This window comes from Athene cunicularia, assembly GCF_003259725.1.
Source record: "Athene cunicularia isolate RWA chromosome 1 unlocalized genomic scaffold, athCun1 chr1_part1, whole genome shotgun sequence".
Taxonomy (NCBI): domain Eukaryota; kingdom Metazoa; phylum Chordata; class Aves; order Strigiformes; family Strigidae; genus Athene; species Athene cunicularia.
In genome coordinates this window covers 42,653,685-42,675,918 of record NW_020799091.1, presented here as the reverse complement: position 1 = coordinate 42,675,918, position 22,234 = coordinate 42,653,685, and the positions used below count along the sequence as shown (strand labels likewise).

The 22,234-nt window shown below is 35.4% G+C and overlaps 1 protein-coding gene across 1 annotated transcript; it reads left to right on the top strand.

Annotated features, from left to right (window-relative positions):
• Positions 1-1,668: 1,668 nt before the first annotated feature.
• Positions 1,669-22,126, top strand: DIS3 (DIS3 homolog, exosome endoribonuclease and 3'-5' exoribonuclease; the record flags this gene model as incomplete). Its single annotated transcript, XM_026867913.1, has 20 exons — positions 1,669-1,856; positions 2,616-2,809; positions 2,917-2,990; positions 4,142-4,309; positions 5,242-5,406; positions 6,327-6,440; positions 6,547-6,684; positions 7,764-7,910; positions 9,124-9,240; positions 10,060-10,161; positions 10,803-10,867; positions 10,961-11,045; positions 11,667-11,794; positions 12,253-12,339; positions 13,319-13,475; positions 14,558-14,772; positions 15,870-16,038; positions 16,469-16,627; positions 17,023-17,145; positions 20,795-22,126. Coding segments are annotated over 20 exons (2,679 nt in total), but the record flags the coding sequence as incomplete, so codon positions are not given.
• Positions 22,127-22,234: the final 108 nt, after the last annotated feature.

Here is a 22,234-nt window from a genome sequence, read left to right as displayed (position 1 = left end):
AGCACTACCTGCGCGAGGACATCCCCTGCGGCGCCGCCGCCTGCCGCCTCGGTGGAGACAGGCCTGAGCGCTGGGCAGGGCCCGCCGCCTCCCTCTGAGCCCGGCCGTGCTCCCTGTGGTGAAACCTGTGGGGGTGTGAGTTACCCCGCGCCACTTAAGCCTGGGGTTCAGGCATCGTTCCTCGAGAGGCGCGCCTAGCAAGTGCCCTATCGGGCTGGGGGTCTGTCTGCCCGTTGTCAGTTGTGTCCGCTTGATCCCTGAACGCGTAGTCTTTTCTTCCTCTGCCAACTGCTGAGGAGACATTCATCATCACCGAGTCTAGTCGCGTTTTAGACTAAACTCCAGTTTTATGTTTTGCCGCCTGAACATTAGTAATAAAGAACAGCGAGGTTTTTTGTTTGTTGTAGTCTGGTATGGGTTGAAAAGTCACGCAAGGAGAATGAATATGGATTACTTGGGAGAGAGGCACAACATTTGCATGTTTTAGCAGTTACTCATCCCAGAAGTTGTAAGTATGGATTTTTTTCCATACTTAAGAATGTTAAGGCATGTTTCCAGTCTGTTAACCATGGACTTCTTGGTGTTTGTTGGTAGAATTTGTATATGCATGCTGTAGAGCCCTCTGAGATTGTACCAGGTTATGCTGCCATGAACTGGAGCAGTGGGGATTAGTAAATCTTGGTAACAGTAAGAAAAGGTTATACCTAGCAAATGGAACAGGATTGCAGTAGTAAGACTTCGCCTAGTAGTTCAGCTTGTGCATAGAATAGTACTGGATTTTTGCCCTATGAACATGGCTCTCAGTCTTTTAGGTCATCTAAACATCAGGTGCAGAGAAGCTTGGCATTGTTTCTAATTCTTTTAGCCATGCCCTCTAGAGCCTTACTGCTGTCTCTTTTCGGAGATGTGTCTGCACAGTTCCTTGCCCCAAGCTTAAGAAATTAAACTCACCTTTTTCTCCTGACAGGAGCATGGATTTTTGGTGTACATTTGTCTCTCTTGCCACAGCATAGCTGTCAGGAATTGACAAAGAAAAGTGTTGAAAAACTTTTAACAAATTTCCTAAAGAAAAAGAAAAGGTCTTTGAAAAGGTGAAAAGCAGCTAACAGAAGTCTGGTTGATTTGAATCTATGGAAATTAAAATTGTAGCGGAACAGTGAGATTGGTTTTTGAGAACTTAAACCTTACACATTCACAGGCATGTCCGTGTTAGCTGTGTAACAGTGGTCAGGTACTATTTTATGGTTTGTGTTGCTCACAAAGACATATGACAGACAGCCTTTAAAATATGTTGGATTATTGTTAGATTGTGCATAGGTGTATCTTGTTTACGAAGATTATAATTTACAAGAACCCATTTTATATAAACAAAACTTCTAGTGTACATCTGGCCTTAAATTTGATTGGGGTCCTGCGTACGTTCTGGCTGAATTTGGTGGAAGTCAGAAGAAGTCGTTATCTTGACTCCAGCAAAACTCGGGTCATGAAGAGGCTGTGAAATCCTGTTTGAACTTTTTGCCCACAAGCTGGAGGAAGCAGCTTAATGTATTGTTCAGTTTCCCAAGGGTAGAAAATGCAGAACCAGTGCAATTCATTATTCATGTTAGCTTTTCACACGTTAGCCAAACAAATATTTCAGGTCCTGTTATTGGTTAGAATTAAACAACAATTTTGATTCATTTCCATTTTGTTCCTCAGATTGATATACTTGAAGATCCTGTTATTAAGAATGTCATCGTGCTACAGACAGTCTTACAAGAAGTCAGGAATCGGAGTGCACCAGTGTACAAGCGAATCAGGGACATGATTCAAAACCCTGAAAAACATTTCTATTCTTTCACCAATGAACATCATAGGTAAGGTGTGGAATAGGGTATTACAAAGTTGTACTTCTGTTTCCCAGTTTCTTTTACTGGACATAACTGGAACATGTGAGCTAGGTAAAAAAATTAGACTGGGGTACATACAACTGTATACTTCTGTGGAATCCTCTTGGGAAATAGTTGTATGTTCCAAGAGCTTTTCTGGTTTATGATTAGTATAAGCATATATATTATGAAAAGGTGATTATAATAGAGTTTATAGACAAGCCTGTTAACTCGAGCAATATAATAATGCTTTTCCATTTTAGTGTCCCCTTTAAACATATTCCAGTGGTTTATTAATATTGCCAGCTCACTCTGTAGCTGAATGCAAAAATCTGTTAGTCAGTTAGTGACAGAAAGATCTAAGAAATGAAGATGCAATTGGTTTGCCTTTATTTGTGCTCACAGGTAGTTTTCAATACTGCAGTATCATAGTTTTGGGAATCTTGAATCCATAGTTCTAGCAACTTGAATGCAGTCCTCTTCGACTGTCAGTGAGAAGGTTGTATTAGAAATTAGCACTTACTGGTTTTCTTTACCATTCTGTCTTCTGACCCTTCAATGGCCTATAGTGTTATAAAAAGATATTATAAAGATATAAGATACTATAAAAATTGGTACAGCAATGATTCTTTTGACCTCACAACCTTGTTCTTGTTTGTCTGAAAAATTTTTGTAAGTATGGATGGATGTTGGAATTTGTCTTGTTTTGTTTCTCCCACCTCCGCCTTTTCTTTTTTATTTATTTAGAGAAACATACATAGAGCAGGGGAGAGGAGAATCTTCTAATGACCGCAATGACAGAGCCATTCGGGTAGCAGTTAAATGGTACAATGAACACTTGAAGAAAATAGAGGCTGAGGAGAAAATTCAAGTTATCTTTTTAACAAATGACAGAACTAATAAAGAGAAAGCTCTAGAGGAGGGAATAACTGCTTATACGTGTAAGTGAAGTAGCATGTATGTTTAATTTATTGCTCAGATAAACAATCTCAGCGGTCTCTTCCTATCTAAATCCCTTGCGTCTCATTTATGTGTGTGCTTTTTGTAGGTGAGGAGTATATAAAAAGCTTGACAGCTAATCCTGATCTCGTAGATCGTCTTGCTTGTGTATCTGATGAAGGGGTATGTTTTTATTTTCTTTTTATAAAAGAAATTAATCACAAATGGTTTGCAGTATATTATTGGACACTGCATGTCAGGCTACTAGCATCAGTTTAGAATATGAGGACTCTGGACTTTATCACCATTTTGGCAATATAACTTTTTGATAAATGAGGAAAGGAAATATTGCAGCTGTTTTTACTGCTGCTCATATGCCTTTTAGTAGGTATCTAGTTATTTGTGAAAAGCCAGTTGCTTTAGATAACTGATGTGAAGGTGAGAATAATAATAGTTAAAGAAAGTGTATGGAAATTCCATTATTAGAAATAATGGAAACAAAATGAAAATTACAAAAGTGTGTATTGCAAACCATTTAGATCTTTGTATCTGTTATTCAAAAGTTTATATTAACTTACCAATCAAAAGAATTTTCTATCAAAAGCCCTGATTTTTGTGGTCAGTTAAGTTGATATAAGTTCAGGCTGCAGTTCAGAGATGAGCTACATGCTGTTTTATTTCCTTGTGCTTTGTGTTTATCTAAATCAAGACTTACGTTTTCACATAAGACTGACATAGCTGAAAACTAACCACCAAAAAAATGTCAAGGTTAATTTAATCAGATTTCTAACTGAAGGGAGTGGACTGCAGGAGTGGGAAGAAAGTGGAGGACTCAGCTGATCTTCTCAGCTGTTAGCTGTAGTTCATTCAGCTTTAAGTAATTGTCTGACTGTTCCAAAGTTTAGTCCCAGTAATGTATTTTCTTAAGGTTTCATATAGCTTATGGTATATGTTACACTGTCATACTCTTTACTGTGTAGTACTGTGCTAGTATTTTCTTCACTAGGTATATATTTAGTTAGTATATCTAAATCAGCATAAAATCGTATGTCACTTGTGTATTATCTTTTTAAGTAACATCAGGCAAACAGGAAAAGAAAAGGAAGTATTCCTAGAATTGCCATGTTTATATGTTCTTAAGGCTTTTTATGCTTCATTTAAAAAATAACCGCTTAACAGTAGTTTTTCATTATTGTGCATATTTATACCTACACATAGTTACAGTTTTATAGTTTGTGAACTCATGTGTCATGTTCCCGAGCTTGGTGTTAGAATGTTCATGGATAAAAAAACCCTGGGTTTTTGTTTTTTTGGTGTTTTTTTTTTTTTTTTAGAAAGAAATAGAAAGTGGAAAAATAATTTTCCCAGAACATATTCCTCTTAGCAAATTGCAGCAAGGAATAAAATCTGGACTTTACCTCCAAGGAACATACAGGGCAAGCAGAGATAATTATCTTGAAGCTACTGTTTGGGTTCATGGGGATGCTGAAGAAAACAAAGAGGTGAGTTTTTCATTTTGCCTTCATGCTGTGAACTTTAACTTGCCTCAGTAATGACTTAAAATGTAATTCTTTCATGGTGACATCTGTTAATATGGATCATTATAGTCATTTTTCCTCTTCTGTGTTTTTTCTTTTTTTTTGTTTTATTTGTATGTATATAGACTATTGAAATGTGAATAATTTCTATTGAAATAGGCTATTGAAAAGAGAATAATGTTTTTAAAACTACACTTTGTGCTTTGATAAAATATTTGGTAAAATAAAGCTGAATCTTAGTTGTTAATAGTTTTTCAATTAATTCCAATATACAACTTCTTTAAATTAGTTTGAAATATATGGTGAAAGAGAAACAAGTTTGTAGGCTGGTTTTTGGAAGAACTGGTGAGCCCCTATGGGGCTTTCTTGCTTTACTTCCTGTGCTGTTTTCATGCCTGGTAATGGGTAGATGGTGTGTTTCCCTCCAAACAGTTAACCCATCTGTCTGCCTGCTCGTTTCTCTGTTGGTACAGTTGTACAGACGCTGTGGCAGTTGCCTCCTACCTCTCTATTTGTGGTGACAGCTGGAGGTGCTTCCCTGGCCATTTCTTTTATTCCTATTTCCCAGTAGTATGTGGAATCCACTTGACTGCAAAAATAGAATTGTCTGATTTAATAAAATAAGTCTGGGGAAACCTATTTATTTTTATGGAGTCAACTGGAATCCTGAAATAATATCAGGATAAAATAATTTCAGGAAATGAAATAATTTCAGGATTCAGTACTGAAAGAAATCTAGGAAGAGGAAAAAAACCCCAAACCATGCCTTATAATGTTCTTTAGAGTGCAGAGCCTGTTATACATGTATATTCTTCTGTTACACTGCTTTGATTTGGGTCTTCTATTGCTATCATCATGAATAATTGCATTTTCATTTTGTTTTCTAAAAAATACAGATAATTATACAGGGACTGAAACATTTAAACCGAGCAGTTCATGAAGATATTGTAGCTGTGGAATTGTTGCCAAAAGATGAATGGGTGGCACTGTCTTCAGTGGTCTTGCAAGATGATGGCCAGAATGAGGATGACATTGAAATTGAAGAGGAAAAAGAAAACCTTGTATGAAATAAATAATTTTTTACTTAACCGTTTAAACTGAGAAAGGTGAAATCTGCAGTACCCTGATAGTGTTAGCCTTCAGATTTATATGTTCTTTTTATACTGTTGTGAATGTGGAAATTATAAAGCTTAATTTTAGTCCTACGGTTGCATTAAATATGTGATTATGTATAAAATTGATACTTTATAATTAACCCCAATCAGAAATTCCCACATTACATTGTTAAAGTTAATAAACTTGAAAGTTACTGAGTGGTAGTCAGGTAATAATGTAAAGCTACATACCAGTGTGCAGATAAGGGTTTGCTAGAATAGGAGCGAGCGGTGTATTGCAGTGACAGTCAGCTTTTATAGGCAGTGCTTACTTGTGGAACCATTTGTAAAATATTCTTTAGCTTCTTGTGGTAATTCTGATTAATGTGCAAGCAGTGTACACACATGTATACCCTGTCCAGCAAATACTTGCATTTCTTTAAAAACATGATCTTCCCACTGAATTCCTTGGCAATTATTTCCTTTTAATTATTATGTTCAGAATTAGGATAATTTTAAAGCAACATGAAAGCACTAGAAATTAAGTAAAAGAAAACGGAGATGGTTGTGGAGTAAACAGATGGTGGGACAAGACAGTATTTCTTCATGGTCTTTTTCTGCTGTTCTTTGTTTTTCTGAAATGATGCCCATTAAAAAAAACACCCATTAAAAAAAATACCCACAATGAAGGTGTCATGTCACATACTAAAACTATTAAAAGTGATGCAAAGCACAGGGAGGCATAGTTCTGTTTATGAAGTCATATAGAATTTACGGTATTAGAGTGATGCGGAAGATGTTACCACCAAGGTTGAAGATACATGCTGTCATCAAACATGTTAACGTGAGTTCAGTTTTGTATTTTTAACCCCTGTGTGTTCTACTAGCTGAAGACTTCTGTTAACAAGGACATGCTGAGACCTACCGGAAAAGTAGTGGGCATTATAAAACGAAACTGGCGACCGTTTTGTGGCATGCTTTCCAAATCACAGATCAAAGAGGTAAGGAAATAATCCGGATACTGTAAATGCAGATTTTTTTTTTTTTTTTTTTTTTTTTTTTTTTAAATTGGAAATTATTTGTTCCTCTTTTTTTGACTGTTAAAAGGCAAGGCGCCATTTGTTTACACCAGCTGATCGCAGAATTCCTCGCATTCGAATAGAAACAAGACAAGCAGATACATTGGAAGGACAAAGAATAATTGTTGCTATTGATGGCTGGCCCAGGAATTCCAGGTATCCTAATGTAAGTTTAAGCATTTTCTTCTGACCTGTCTATCTGAGTTTTATGTATTAAGACACATTTATTATCTGCAATGCTGAGTAACTTCAAAAAGTGTTGATAAGAGTTTTGAGTGCCATTTGATGATGCAAATTAAGGAATTCCTTAAATGATTTAGTTTACTCTTACCCCCCAAACCAGGTATGTGTTATCATACTTAAAAAGACTACTCCTCAGGTTCTGCAGTGAACATACATGTGCTAACTAAAGTGCTTTCTTTATTTAGACTAACCAGGGACTACCTTGTTTTGGTCATGTGTTCCTAGAAATGGGAATTCACTGTGAATTTTCTCATCCACACACTGATCACTGTCCTGGCAAGTAGTTTTAAACACATTGGCCAAATTTAGTCAAAGTGCTGGTGGGGCTGAGTTAGTCAATTAAGTTCTTTATTCTTTGTAAATAAACATCAGGCTTTAAGAGAAATTAAGGACAGTAGCTTTTTGTTGAACACTTAACTAGGTTTTGAAGAGGCTTCTGTTGGCCATTGTGTAGGAATGCATAGTTTGTGCTGAACAAGAACACAGGTGTCTCATGCAAGTTTAGAGAAATGAAGGAACTTTAGAATATATGGAAGGAGTGTTAAGACAAAGACAGCATTACTACAGAAGATGAAAGACATGAGGGAGGAAGTAGAGTTGATGAGGTATTAGGGAGTGGGATGTGTGGCATAACATGAACCCCAGAGAAATTAGACCTTACTACGTTTGCTGCTTATGCAGCAATGTTTTCTTATTTCTTACAAAACTGAATTGCCACTTTACAAATTTTGCAGTGTTAAACTGTGGAGAATTTAGTGGTGTTCTAGGAAAAGAGGGGGGTGTATGTAGTTCAGACTTACTGAATCAATTAACTGTTTGAAATTAAATTTCTTTCTTAAAGATGAGAAAGTTAACTGAAAAACCAAAGATTAGTCAGTAATGTGTAGTTCAATATATATTAAAAACCTATGGGATAATTGTCTCAAATACTTATTTTGATCAAACAGTATTGCTTGATGTGCATGTGTGTATATATTTGTATGTATATTGTTTCTCCCTCAGGGTCACTTTGTAAAGAACTTGGGAAGTGCTGGAGATAAAGAGACTGAGACAGAAGTTCTTCTACTTGAACATGATGTCCCTCATCAGCCTTTTTCCCAGGTTGTCCTTAGTTTCCTACCAAAAATGCCATGGAGCATTACAGAACAGGTAATAATTTTAAAATTATTGTAATAATTACCGTGCCTTCTCCTTCAAATCAAACCATGACATTCTTGGATATCTCAGTGCACCAAAAATAGAGGAGAAATGTTGTCCAAAACCATTTTGGTTTAGGGTGAGCTTTCAGCTGGATTTCCTATGGAAACAAGGTCTCTGCAAGTTTTTGGGGTTTGGCTAAAACTATGTTTGTTAAGGGTAGACATTTTATGATAAAAAACATATTGCAGGTTTCATTTAAAAAATAAAGTTTTCTTTCTTTTTTTTTTTTTTGCCAACAAGAGAACTACAAATAATTGTGACATCATCCCTAAGAGTTTTTCCTCTTGCTAAATACCTTTGTAACCAAATGTGGTAGCCTGTGTCATCAATAAAATAATCTGAGGAGAGGAACCTTTTAATATATTTCTGCTATAATCCAATAAAGTAGTTAGAGAAAGAGAAATCAGTGTTTTTGGAATTGCTCCATTTAAATGCTGTTAGTCAATTCCAGGTTCTCCTCAGTAGCTTAAATATAGGAAATGGTTGCTTTAGAATGTGTGGGAAAATGTCATTAGGGAACAATGTGAACATAATGTGGTTTTGGGCTGGGCTGAGTGGGCATTTTTTGTGTGTGTTGCGTATTTTAGTTTCTTTAAGTTGGGCTACTTTAATTTATTACCTTCTCTTCCGAGTGTGGAAACTGAAGGAGAGACCTTTGTGTAAATTAGCTCTCTAAGTCAGTTTTGTAGTCTAAGATACCTAAGATACTTTTGTAGCCATTGTACAAAGGTAGATACTCAGAAAGTGTGCAGTTCCTTTCAACCGTCCAGATGTCTAAGCCTTACAAAACTATGGTTATCCTAAACAACATGTCCATCAGGACATCAATCAGAATTTCACTTAAAATCTTGATTTCTGGTCCTGCTCATTCTAAGAGCATGAAAAGATTGTGCTCGTTTTCTGTTTCTCTTACTGTCTGATGTAAAACAAAACCAATTTCAGTCATCTGACTTTATTTTTTCTATCGCTGTAGTTTCTGCATATCTGTTTTGATCTTATAAATAAATATTTCTGCAAACCTTGTCCTAAAAAAAAAACCCACTCTGAAAATACTTGGTTGCTTTGGAAAATCTTATGCAAAGTGCCTTTCTCAAATGGTCATTTTTTATGTTGATATGGAAGGTCTTGAAAACAACTTTTTTGTTTTGTTTTTAAATTTCAGGATATGAAATACAGGGAGGACTTAAGGCATCTGTATGTTTGTAGTGTTGATCCTCCTGGTTGTACAGATATTGATGATGCATTACATTGTAGAGAAGTAGAAAACGGAAATATAGAGGTATTGTCTCTTTTTTTTTTTTTTTTAATCAGGGCAGTTATTTATTTACTTCTTCCTTTATTTTATAACAGTGCAGTAATGATAATGACATGAGCAAAGCTCCAGATCTGTTGTAAAAGAAATTAATGGCGTTTGCACAAACTGCAAGATCATAATAAAGAAAGAGTTGATTTGCATTACATCAGTGTCAGAAGTGGGAATTTAATGTCTTCTAAATTCACTCTGCTTTCTGCTCTTTTGGCATGGGAAATTAACATAGAATTTATTGCTTTAGCTAAGTATAAACATGGATATCTACAGCTCGGGTAAGGAACTGTCAGTAGAAAAAGTGAAGCTATTGCTGCAATGCCTAAGGAATTATTATTTTTTTTTTTTAAAAAAAAAGGGCATAAAAAAGCTACAGGCTTAACACCAGATCTCTACCCACTTATATCTGGTTTAGTCAGGTTTTCTTTTTTATAAATTAATTTGTAATTGTAATAGCAGGGTGCACCAAAATGGAAGGTCTAGCAATCAGATTTGCAGTGAGCCTTGAAGAAAACAAAAGGGGTTATTTGAGCCCCCAGGCAAGAAGAATTTCATTGGTAATGAATATAATTTTCCACTAAATGTACACATGCCCTTATTTTGTATAATTGCAGCAACTATTCATTTTTTTAATATTGGTATGATAGGTTTTAATTATTCCTATTACTAAACATAGGAGCTGCTGAAGGGAACTGGGAATGGGTAAATTGGATTATAAATAAAAGCTTGAGAAAGTTTCTTTCATGTTGAGAACTATGTTTTGTAAGTGCATAATGTGATGCTTTTTTTTAGGTTGGTGTACATATTGCAGATGTCAGTCATTTTATTCGTCCAGGAAATGCTTTGGATGAAGAGTCAGTAAGAAGAGGAACAACAGTATATCTGTGTGAAAAAGTAATTGTTTTCTATAGCTTTTTGTACAATTAAGCAGTTGGATTTTCATTGCTTTCCTCTTTTAATTCTTTAGAGTAGAGACATTGTCTCTAAACAAAGGGGGGGGGAAAGATTCCTTCAGGCTGCACTTAATTTGCCTAAGACTATCAAAATGAAGGTGTTTTCTGTCATTCAGCCCAGCAAGAGGGAGAATTATTATTTTTTCTTTTTTAAATCCATTATCTGCAGAATATACCTTTCAACTCCTGTTTGAAGCATTAAAATAGTTACAAAACTGGAGTGCTGTTTTAATACTGATCTGAAACTGCAGAAGTGGCCTGTTTGTCTTCTCCATTGCTTTTACTTGTGATAGCTAAATCTCTTGTTTTCTGTTATTTGTATTCATTACAACTGTACTAACTGTCCTGTTTATTTTAACATTTCTTACAGACCACAATTTCTTTTCAGAACTAACTGTTAATAAAAATCTGATAATTAAAATGGATCTTGGAATGAAGCTACACTGTAGTAGCTTTCAGAAACCTGAGCTTTCTTAGCAAAAAAAATAGATACTATTTCCAAGCTTAATTTAGTATACTAAAAATTGGGAAATTAAAATACATACTTATAGCTAGTCATTATTTTTATTCTCTATTTTGCAGAGGATTGATATGGTTCCAGAGTTACTTAGTTCCAATTTATGCTCCCTGAGATCTAATGTGGACAGGTATATGTATATGATACATACTTTGATCCTGACAAGGAACTCCAGATGTTTATATGTGGACTTTAACAGATTTCCTCCCCTTCTCTCTCTTAGACTTGCATTTTCGTGTATATGGGAGATGAATCATAAGGCTGAAATTCTGAAAACCAGATTTACAAAGAGTATTATTAATTCCAAGGTTAGTCACATACATATTATTACTCTTCTGGAAAAAAGCTGGAGACCTTTTTATAAAACCAATGATCAACAGACTTGATAATGAAGTTTTCTTCTTTCTGTTTATTGTTTTGTATTTTCTTAGAATTAGAAAATAATGCTTAAATCCTAAAAATAAAGGCATGTTTGATTCTGCTCTGTTAATTTAAACCTCTGAGGATGCAATGGTTTTTGTCCAGTTACTTTGTGCTATTTAATTTAAAAAGTATAAATGTATTGAGATACTGCATATGGTTGGTATATACCAATTAATCATAATTTTCAGTTAAATTCAGTGGACTCTGTAGGTGTTCAATATATTTTATTAGACCTCTAATGTATAAAATACAATTATGTGCAGCATAAAAAAAAACCACTTTTAAGTGCCTGATATTTCTTAACATCTTGCATACATCTGTCCTGGTTTGTCCATTAGTCTTTGAGAATGACAGAATGAGAATTTAGGTGTTGAATGTAAAGTTTTCCACTACTGTGAGCCAATTTTGACAGCAAACTGCAGTTTCTGCAAGATAAAACTGTGTTTTTCTTTTCAGTATTCAATTATGTATCACCATGTCTTTTTTTTTTTTTTAACCTCTTCAAGGCTTCTCTTACATATGCTGAAGCACAGATGAGAATTGATTCAGCAACTATGAATGATGAGATCACTACCAGCCTACGTGGACTAAATAAATTAGCAAAAATTCTGAGGAAGAGAAGAATTGATAATGGGTAAACCGTGTGATGTCCCTGTTTTTTTTCCTGGCTATTTTTTGCTGTCAAACTGTATAATGGTCCTCTCTGTCCATTTTTCCAGTGGAAATCTTTTGGAAGAGAAGTATTTTGGCATTTTGATTTGCATAAAATGCCTATCTTCATTTCCCTGAAAATATAAACTGAGGATGTTAAATTTTCCTTTACAAGATCAATCTATATGGATCTCTTATTATAAAAACACAACCAAAAGAGTAGCATTTGAAAACTTAGGAGCTACTCTTGATGTGTCAGCATCATAATTTCTGCTAATTTGAACATAAATTCCACAATTTAATTTTTAATTTCTACTAATTTTTAAATTTCTGCTAATTCTAAATTACAGTTTCATGATAAACCCAGATGTTGTGTACGGGCTTGGAACTCAGCTGCTGTGTCTGCTTTACTGTAATTTAACATCTCTTTCTGTCTTCCAGAGCCTTAACGCTTTCCTCACCAGAAGTTCGTTTCCACATGGACAGTGAAACTCATGATCCTATTGATCTGCAGACTAAGGAGCTCAAGTATGTGCTTTATTTCCCTCAAATAGTTAATTTGGGGCAGGGATAGCATTAAAGACATGTTTAAGTAGCAACATTTAGTTAATAGTATACAAAATTCTTATAATAGTGCAGGCCAATCACAGACTTACAGAACAATGTGAGTTGGAAGGGACTTTTAAAGATCATCTAGTCCAAAGCCTCCTTCCATGGTCACGAACACTTTTCACTAGATCAGGTTGCTCAAAGCCTCGTCCAGCCTGGCCTTGGACGCTTCCAATGATAGGGCATCCACCACGTCTCTGGGCAAGCTGATCCTAGAAAACAGAACTCCCCTGTATTCTACTACACTATTTATGAAGCAAGTTTTGAACTGTATGCTTCATATGTTAATTTAAGTCTTTACTACCATTTCAAAGGATCACTAAGGTCCAAACTCTACATCCCACTGGCTTCTCTGATACTCTTCTTCTACTGGTATTAACAAAGGAGAGAAAGTAGAGTTTAGAGCTACAGATTACTGAAACCTTAACATGTGCAAAGTAATACATATAATCTTACTGAGTTCTAGAAATGCAGCTACTGATTCAGTTTTTGAAGATAAAATACTTTCATACTACTTAGCGTAGATTTTAGCACAGAAACTTCAGTATGTATACAGTCATGACATCATGTTATGGTGCACAACATGTTGCTTTCAAACAATATGCACAATATTTGAACAGTACTCTTAGTAAGAATCAAGAGGCTTATCTGTTGGTCTTTTGGAGCATTTTTCTTAATTTGTTATTCTAGAATATTTTAGGTTTTTTTCTTCTAACTCAATATTTTAAATATTATGGGTTTAGTCTTAAAAAGGTTGGCCTCGTTGTCTAAGTGTTCAAAACCAGTAGATAACGTTATATAATATTGTTACGATTGTGGAATGTTTTTTCATTAGACACTCAAAGTAAATATATAGTTTAATGCTTTTCTAACAATATAAAATATTTTATGTTGATAGAGAAACAAATTCCATGGTTGAAGAGTTCATGTTGCTTGCCAATGTCTCTGTAGCACAAAAAATTTATGAAGAGTTCCCAGAGTTTGCCTTGCTCCGGAAACACCCTGCTCCTCCCCCATCAAATTATGACATCCTAGTGAAGGCTGCAAAGTCCAAGGCAAGTTTTTACCATGCTAGTTAAGTTAATTAACTGTAAAAAAAAAAAAAAAAAAGGGTTTAAAAAAAAAAAAAAAAAGTGTTTTCTCTTGGGCCATTTACCCAAGAAAAAGGGTTGGAAAGCAGTATTTTGAAAGTGTATCAGCTACACTTTGAAACTGTTGGTACTTCTAGCAAGATAACTGTACCTCTAGATGAAAGGAAGAAATCTTGTGCTTTTAAAACACTTTCTTAGGTAAAGAAAGCAAATCAGTCTTTAAGAGTTTAGTATTGTTAACTCTTGTGTCCGAGGGTGGGGGAGGGACAATGGCAACGTGTTCTCCAGTCCCAGCAGGGCTTAAAACCATCACAATAGACAAACGTTCATTTAATCAACCGAAGTGGCTTTTCACTACTCTGACACAGCCATCACAATTAGGTATTAATATGCTATATTTTTGTAACACTTTTTAAAATACACAATTATTTTACCATAATACATATCTCTAGATCATATTTTGTTGTCAGTGGTGTACATGAAGAAAATAACATTCAACTGATCATGTGATGAAACTTATTTTGTGTGACTGGAAATTAAAAATGCATGATGTATTTTCACATATTATCAGGGAATGTCATACAGTACTAGTTTTACAAATCACTTTGCCAAGTATTAAGTTTTAATAAAGTTTTAATAAATTTGTAGAGGAAGTAAAATGTCAGGTACTGCTTATGTTGTGCTTGGATGAGAATCTTTGTGTGGCATACTTTTTTTTTTTTCCATACCTCTTCTGATTGATTTTTCCACCCTTTGCATAAAAGGAAATAAACAACTTGTTAGCATAAAATGTTTCTTAGTTCTGAATGGATGTCTTTTTTGAATTCCTAGGCTACTGACTTGGCTTTTCATTTTTTGCATAGAGCACTAGTAATAATGAGGGACCTGTGCATGGGTGGATTTTTTGTTTTGTAACAGTGGCATTCTGTTAGGTTATTAGGTGTGACATCTGTTCCAGTTGCTAAGATTAGCTGTTAAATTTCTTACACTCTGTTAATATTTGCTAGTAATACCTGACTTTTTATTTCTTTCTTCCCTCCTGTCAGAATTTGGAAATTAAGACAGATTCAGCAAAGGCTTTAGCTGAATCATTAGACAAAGCCGGCTCTTCTACGTTCCCCTATCTAAATACACTGTTGCGAATTTTGGCCACTCGCTGCATGATGCAAGCTGTCTATTTCTGCTCTGGAATGGATAATGATTTTCATCACTATGGTTTAGCATCACCTATTTATACCCACTTTACCTCACCTATTAGAAGGTACCTTTATTTTATGAAAGTTTCAGATAACAACAATATGTGATTTATTTGTGAAGAAATTCCATTTTAAATTGTGGTGTTGTCCATTTAAAACAAAATACTGTTTCTGCTCAGATTTAGATTTCAATTGAAACAGCAGTGGCTTTAGATGGTGATCTGTCTTCATGTAAGCTCCCAGGTTAATTCTCTATGACTCCTAAGGTCTAATAAAATGTTTTAAAATGACTGATAAAATTAAGAGAAATACATCTCTAATGCGTATCTCTGGCATAGAAATGTACTTTGGGATCAGTTAGCATTATAGAAGTCAACCAGAGACTGAGGTAGTTCAACCAGTCATTTTTCAGGTGGAAGCTGTGTTTTAAAAAGTTTTGAGGATATAAAAACATTGCTAAATTTGAAACTTGCTACTGTAGCTCTTGCACTGTAATGAAATTGTAACTCTTAGAAAATGAGGGGGCGTTTTTCTTTTAACCAAAATATAAATTTTGAGGAAAATAATTCATCATATTTTGTTCCTTAGAAACATTTCAAGTGAAATATCTCACAGGTGTATTAAAATTCCTCTGCATTTGTGTGGATAACTTGTGGAGCTTCTAGGAGTCCCAGTAGTAAATTTTAGTTTGCTAACAGATGTGTGACAAAGTTCCTGGCTGAAATTCTAATAAAAGTTGTGTAACAATAAGTTCAAGTGCGATGATGCTTTGCAGATCAATGGCACTGAAATACCATTCCATGCTAAATTTGTCTAGTTCATCAGAAGGAGAAGAGGGAGTGGCTTAAGCTGCCATGGCAAAATATCATTCTTCAATACAAAAATAAAATTTAGTTTCTTCTTTGTAAACATTCAACAATACAGGGTCTCTTGGTAGAATTTAGTAAAGAATTTATCTTAGAAAATAGCATAATACATTCTGCAGAGCCAGAACTAATTTTTGATCAGCAAAGAGCGATTCTGAATTCATACAGTGAGTTATCAGTAGACCATCATTATTAAAAAATCTTTTTGATCTATAAGATTCATAAAAACCAAATTATATTTAGAATTTAATTTTTTTAAGTATGTTTTGATATGTCATAAAATCTTATCTTTTCAGGTATGCTGACATTATAGTACATCGACTTTTGGCAGTGGCCATCGGAGCAGACAGTACTTACCCAGAACTTACAGATAAACATAAACTAGCAGATATGTGTAAAAATCTCAATTACCGACATAAAATGGCTCAGTACGCACAAAGAGCATCTGTTGCATTCCATACACAGGTAAGTAGTTTTGAAATGTGAGGATTAACTATGGACAATTCATGTTGATTTTGAAGGAAGGGAGGGAACATTGAGTTTTGCTTTGTAGAGCAAAACCAAGCAAGTCTGCAGGAATGATTAAGTATAAAGGCTGCTCCTATGAGGAAAGGCGTCAGCATTGCATAGCTGGTTCTGCCATAGAATAATGGCATTTTGAGGATTCTTTTTACTACTTTTTTATAAATGCGGTGAATGCTTAATAGTATAGTAATGTTATAAACCGTTCATGGGATTTTTTTAATCTTCTTTTGTTACATAGTGTGTAATTATAACTAAGCATAGATTTGTATTTAAATGTTTTTATTTTTTTAAGTCAGTATACTTCAATCCAAAAGAGAACATACTTGTGCCTTTTTTTTTTTCTTATCCATGTATTTTACTTTTGTTACAGCTGTTCTTCAAAAACAAAGGAGTAGTCAATGAAGATGCATATATATTATTTGTAAGAAAAAATGCAGTTGTGGTTCTAATTCCCAAGTATGGGTTAGAAGGAACAGTCTTCTTCGAAGAAAAAGGTAAACCAACACCAAGACTGGATTACAACAATGAGGTATGTTTTATAAGGTTTGTTTTTAAATGCCTTTATTTTTTGATTTGGTAATTGAGCAGAATGACTGTAATCTATTGTAGTTGGATCTAGAAGGGTAGGAGAGGCTTTTCTAAATGCAAGTTTATTAATCTGTAGTATACTGTGGGTTTTTTAAGTCCAAATAAACAGGTTCTGACAGAAATTGGTTTCTGTAATAGATACTACTACTATCTAATTATCAGAGTAAATACCACAAAAATGTATATACCACATTCTGAACACTAGGGACAGTAATTTGTGTTCGTTTTTACTGACACATTAATAATTTCCTACAAAAATATTTTTATAAAAACATTGTAAGCAGTGAGTTTTTATACAAAATACAGTGAGTATTTATACAAAATTTGAACTTTCAGGTACCATCACTTACTGTGGAAGACACAACATTACATGTATTTGATAAAGTTAAAGTGAACATTATGTTAGATGCTTCCAACATCCAACATCAGAAAATTCGGATGGTATTGGTAGAACCAAAGGTAAGCTACAAGGTTTGTGATTCATAGAATCATATTATCCTTCAGTAATCTTAAAAAAAAATCAGCATATGGTAAAATTGAAATTTAAGGCAGAAGAAAAAAATTATTTAGCAGCAGATGGTAGTGATTGCTCCATATCTGCTCTCAATAAAACACAGGTCTGCTTTCACTGGCTGTTGAAAAGAACAAGAGGGTTCTAAATTAAATTTTCCTTCTGGGCCCATCAGGGATATTTCCACTGATGGGAAAGGTGATGATTTGCTGAAGTAATATCTTTTGAATTTCACGGTTCTGTAATCAAATCTCCCCTTTGAAAATCTGCCAAAACTCGGTAGGATCTTCTTTTTGCTCCAGTAAATTGCAGTCTAACTGTGATGGGTAGCTCAGAAGGAAACTCTGTATAATTGCTGGCTGTAAATGGCAGTCCTTTCTTACAACTTCCACAATATAAAAATTCTCTCTGGATAATGTTGTAAGAACTGTAATGTCCTAATAACTGTTTCTCTGGTCTTAAGACTTCAATTCTACCTGCTTAGTGCATCTGGGACACTGGGATTTTCATGTGGTCTCACACATCAGGCCTGCTGAGTATTTTGCATGCTGTTACAAGGTTGTGTACTTTCATTAAGTTACATTTGACTTTTGTGGTAAACAGATGATTGCAGTAATTCAGTATCCATAATTATGGAGGAAAAAGAAAACCCAAAATAAGCAGTAGTTCCTTGTTTATACAGTCATTGTTATTTCTTTTTTTCTGAGAAACCATCTGTTTCCAAACACATGTAACCGTTCTGATCTTTGAGCTGTTCTGCAAACTTGAGTTGAAGGCAATCCTCATGATTTTAAAAAAGGGGATAATAAAATTTGTCGTAGAAAGTACCCTTGCATCCTGCTGTGCATTCACATGCTGAGCTGCCCACTGCTTGCGCTCACCAGCTAGTGTTTGTCAGAGCTGCTGTCGTGGGTATAACTCAGGGACACTCCTGCTGCAATGACACCAGTCCCCAACAGACATGCTTTGTTCATTGAAAATAGTCACAAAGTAAGGCTAATACAAGCTGATCTTTTTTCTTCTTCTTTTCCCTTCCCCTTCCCTTCTTGTACTTAAATTTCTGTGAAGGTCCTTGTTCTGCAGTGAAGCCAATACTATAATTTTATCTTATCCCTTGGTACAGGAACAGCCATACTGGTTAATCAGAAATACTTTGTCATCCTAAACATGTTACTAGTTAGTCCTCCATCCTGGTAAGGAATTAGTATATAGGAGTAAGATGCACATACAGTGATCATTCCCTTTGTGTCCATTCCAAGCTTCCAGCAATTTACAGCTTAAATAGTGTCTCACCCAGGGGTACATATCTTTGTGTTCAGTAGATAGAGTTTTGTTCTGTGAATTTGTTTAATCACTTTTCCCAGCTTACACTTTTGACTCCCATAGTATCTTCTACCAGTGAGCTCCACTGCTCACCATAAAAAAAGTACTTAACCTTTCATTTGTTTGAAGCATGATGCCTAGTACTATTACTTGATGACATACTACATTTCCTACACTGTGAAAAATAGTCTTTTATTCCTGTTCACCATTCCCATGCCACTCAACTCCATATACTTCTGTTATCCACTATGTTGGTTCTTGCTTTTCTGGAAACTATTTCATGTCTTTGATCTTCCTCATCACGTTTATGTTTTTGTAGTTCTGTTGTATGATTTCTTTGAGCTGGAACAGAAGCACATGCATGACTCAGAATGTGAGTGTGCCATAGATTCATACCAGATCACACACACATAAAGATACATACCAGATTTTCTGTGTTGTGTTGTGTTCTGTGGGAACACTTCGCGTCATCTTTCTTTCCTTCTAGTATCAAGACTGGTTTTAAGCAGTGAGTTTATACACACCAACAGTTGCTAGCTGACGGTTTTACAGTTGCTTTTAGAACAGAACAGTGTTGTTCTTACCAGTTTGTTCTAAACTTTTTTTTCATTATTATCATTCATAGCAGTTTTCTTGATGTTGGTCTTAATTTTCTTGAGTGCTTCAAATATACTCTGATTACCTGTTTTTCATGCCTGCTTTAGGCTTTTACTGTTGTCAAGCCATTCATTGATGGAGAGGTAAGGAAGAATTCCCTGCTTCTCACTTTGAGAATTTTTATTGTTGTTCTTCAGCCTTTTGGGCTTGTCTGTTTATCTTAATTCTGCACTTATTTCTTCATTTGGACAAGGTTTTCACTTAAAGGATGTCTGTTGACTTGTAATACTGACTTTTTTAAACTGTTCTCTTGAAATTCTATTGATAAATGGCATACTCTTACTCCCAAGTCTTTTTAAACTCCTATCTTGCTCCTGAAAGCATTTTACCTTTTTGCAATGCCCTTTATAAAATCTTTGTTAAATTCCTTATTGTCTATGTAATGCATTTTAAGGTTTGGTGTGTTTTTTAATTCTGCCATGGTGCTGCATTTTGAGTGAGTATGCTAAATCAGTACTACAGGGATGGTTCTGTGGGTAACCTCTTGAGCAGGGTTCTCAGGCAAGAGTTGCTTCTCTCTTTTTAGAGAACCCCATGCCTACTTGCTCCAAGAAACTGGCACCTAGAAACCTCTCTGTCTTGAGCCTTCTTGTGACATTTACTCATCGAAGATAATTTATTGTTAATGTGTTACCTGTTCTCACAGCCTCTCCGCTACTCCTTTACTATGTCATCATCATTGCCATCCTAATTAGCTGACCAAAACCACAGCCTTCCACTTAACAGCAGTGGGTTTAATTACAGCATACCTGCCTGTGTTACTCTAATACAGCTAAATGACTCTTCTATTGGTGTATGCTGTTGTTGCTTTCACATAATTCATAACCTGGTCTGAAAGGCCTTGTGATCAGCTTCCTTGCCATCAAGCTTCCACAGTGCCTGTTACTTTCCATAATGAGCCATTACCAGTTGCAATAGAGTTCAACTGTAGAGGAGTATTCATAGGTCTGATCTTGGTCCAGTTGTCCTATGAACCCTACTCAAATGAGCTGTATTTCATTGTAGCCTGCTTCACTCTTCTCTGCTTGAATGCTACTCATTTCCATATTCCCAAAGTGGAGCATATATCTTGATGACCTTTCCTTTGGGACAAGTCATTCTCTGTAAGCATACAGGCTTTTCTCCATTCTTCTTGTTCCTTGCTTTAGAAGTCTGTTTTCCACTTATTTCAAAAGTTTTTACAGTTTCTAACAAAGCTCAATGCATTTTGCTATGCCATGTCCCCCCTGACAGAGCCTCTGCTTGACAGGAGCAGCACTTCAGCAAACACTGCAGTGGTGATTGTTCCAAAACCAAACTGAAAATCATTAGGTTAAGACCTCTTTTCACCTCTCATTTATACTCTGTGCCTTCCTATTTGCTTCAGCATGGCAGACAGCTGAAAGGCAGCATAGACTGTTGCAAAAAACCTACTGGCAAGTTTGAAGGGCTTTTGCTTGGATTACCCTTAGCTTTTACTTGAGCATTCAAGTGTGATTGTTACATGATGGACACTGTTAGATGACTAACAATTTTCTATAGTGTTTGTAAAAGGTCCATACAAGTAAACAGAAGTTTTATCAGGATAGTATAAGCTAAAATTAAACATTCTGACTCCTAATAATTTTCTTACTGTAGCTACTGGAAAATGATGTGCCTGCAAACCTGTCTACAGCGATAAGCAGCAAGAACGAACCACAGAAGAAGAAAAAGAAGCTGTGAAAATAGCTGAATAATAGGAAGTCACACATGAATTATTTGTGTTTAGGTATTTTTTCCCTAGGGGCAAAATGCTAGAAACAGTGTTTTTACTTTTAAATACACATTTTAATAATTTGTAAAACAGGCTTTTTTAAAAATAAATTTATATGTATGCAGGAGAAAAGAGTTTTAAAATAAAGTATCTCTACAGTTTCATCTTGTGGGTGAAAATAGTTTGTTGGGGTTTTTTTGAATAGCTTTAAGTCTATGCAAGAGCTTGGCAAAAGTCAGTCCTTTCAGTACTGCAGAACTGAACGAAGTAGTTGTGCTAGTTAGGGGTCTTATGTGCTAACAATTTACTCTTGAAACCTAAATTCCACAGACTGAAACTTTCTTCTGGGAAAACTTTCTTTCAGACCAGATTCCCTGTGTATATATGCACACATTATAGAGGTGGAGAGAGAAACCATACCACAGAAGTGCATTTGTCTTGGCCCTTTAGGCAATTTAAAATCATTGCTTAGCCTCTGATCAACTGCCTTAAAAGTGAATGGAAACCATCAGTTTTATTTGTATTAATTACACACATAAAAATTTACAAGTAGCAAGAAGTTTTGCAGTGATCATTCCAGCTTGTAGTGCCAGGATGCTGCTGAGTTGGAATTCTCAAAAAAGCCTCAAGTGTTTTGTCTCTTGAACTGCATTGTTACAGTCAAGCTCCATCACCTGACTGTTGCCATAAAACATATTTTAAGTGCTGTCAGGACTGAAGTAATTTTAAGTGTGCTCCTAGACTCAGTGCTGAACTCCCACCACAGGGACTTGGAGGTGGTTGCTACTCAATTCTGTCAAGTTCACTTCAGTAAAACTATCCTCTCAAGTGCTGGGACTTAGAGTAGTTTCTAGAGACCAGTTCCATTGGTGCCAATTTCTAGCTCTTGAAGCCAAGAAACTGCAATCCCACATACTAGAGGTGTGTCTCCGATCCTTCTTTGAAGTTACAGCTCACAAAATTCTACACTAGTCACTTCTCAGTGGTTTCCTTAGGTAATCAGTGGGTCGCAGTTGATCAACACATGGTTGTCACTTGGTCATACTGACTCAGGTCCCTGTCTGCTGTTAATGTAAAGGATTTGATCAGATTTATAAAGTACATACAATAAAAAGCAAAGGGAGACATGTTTAACCAACTGTAATAGAAAACTCCACCCCATACATTTGAATCCTGTCATCACTATTCTAAAAGGCTTTGGAAACTTTAACAATACAATTTTGTTTCAGTAAAAGTGTTCAGAGCACAAACTATTCTCTAATAGAGAATTCTAGCACTTCTAATTCAGCACTAGATTATAGTAACCGAACCCATTTTTTTTTTCA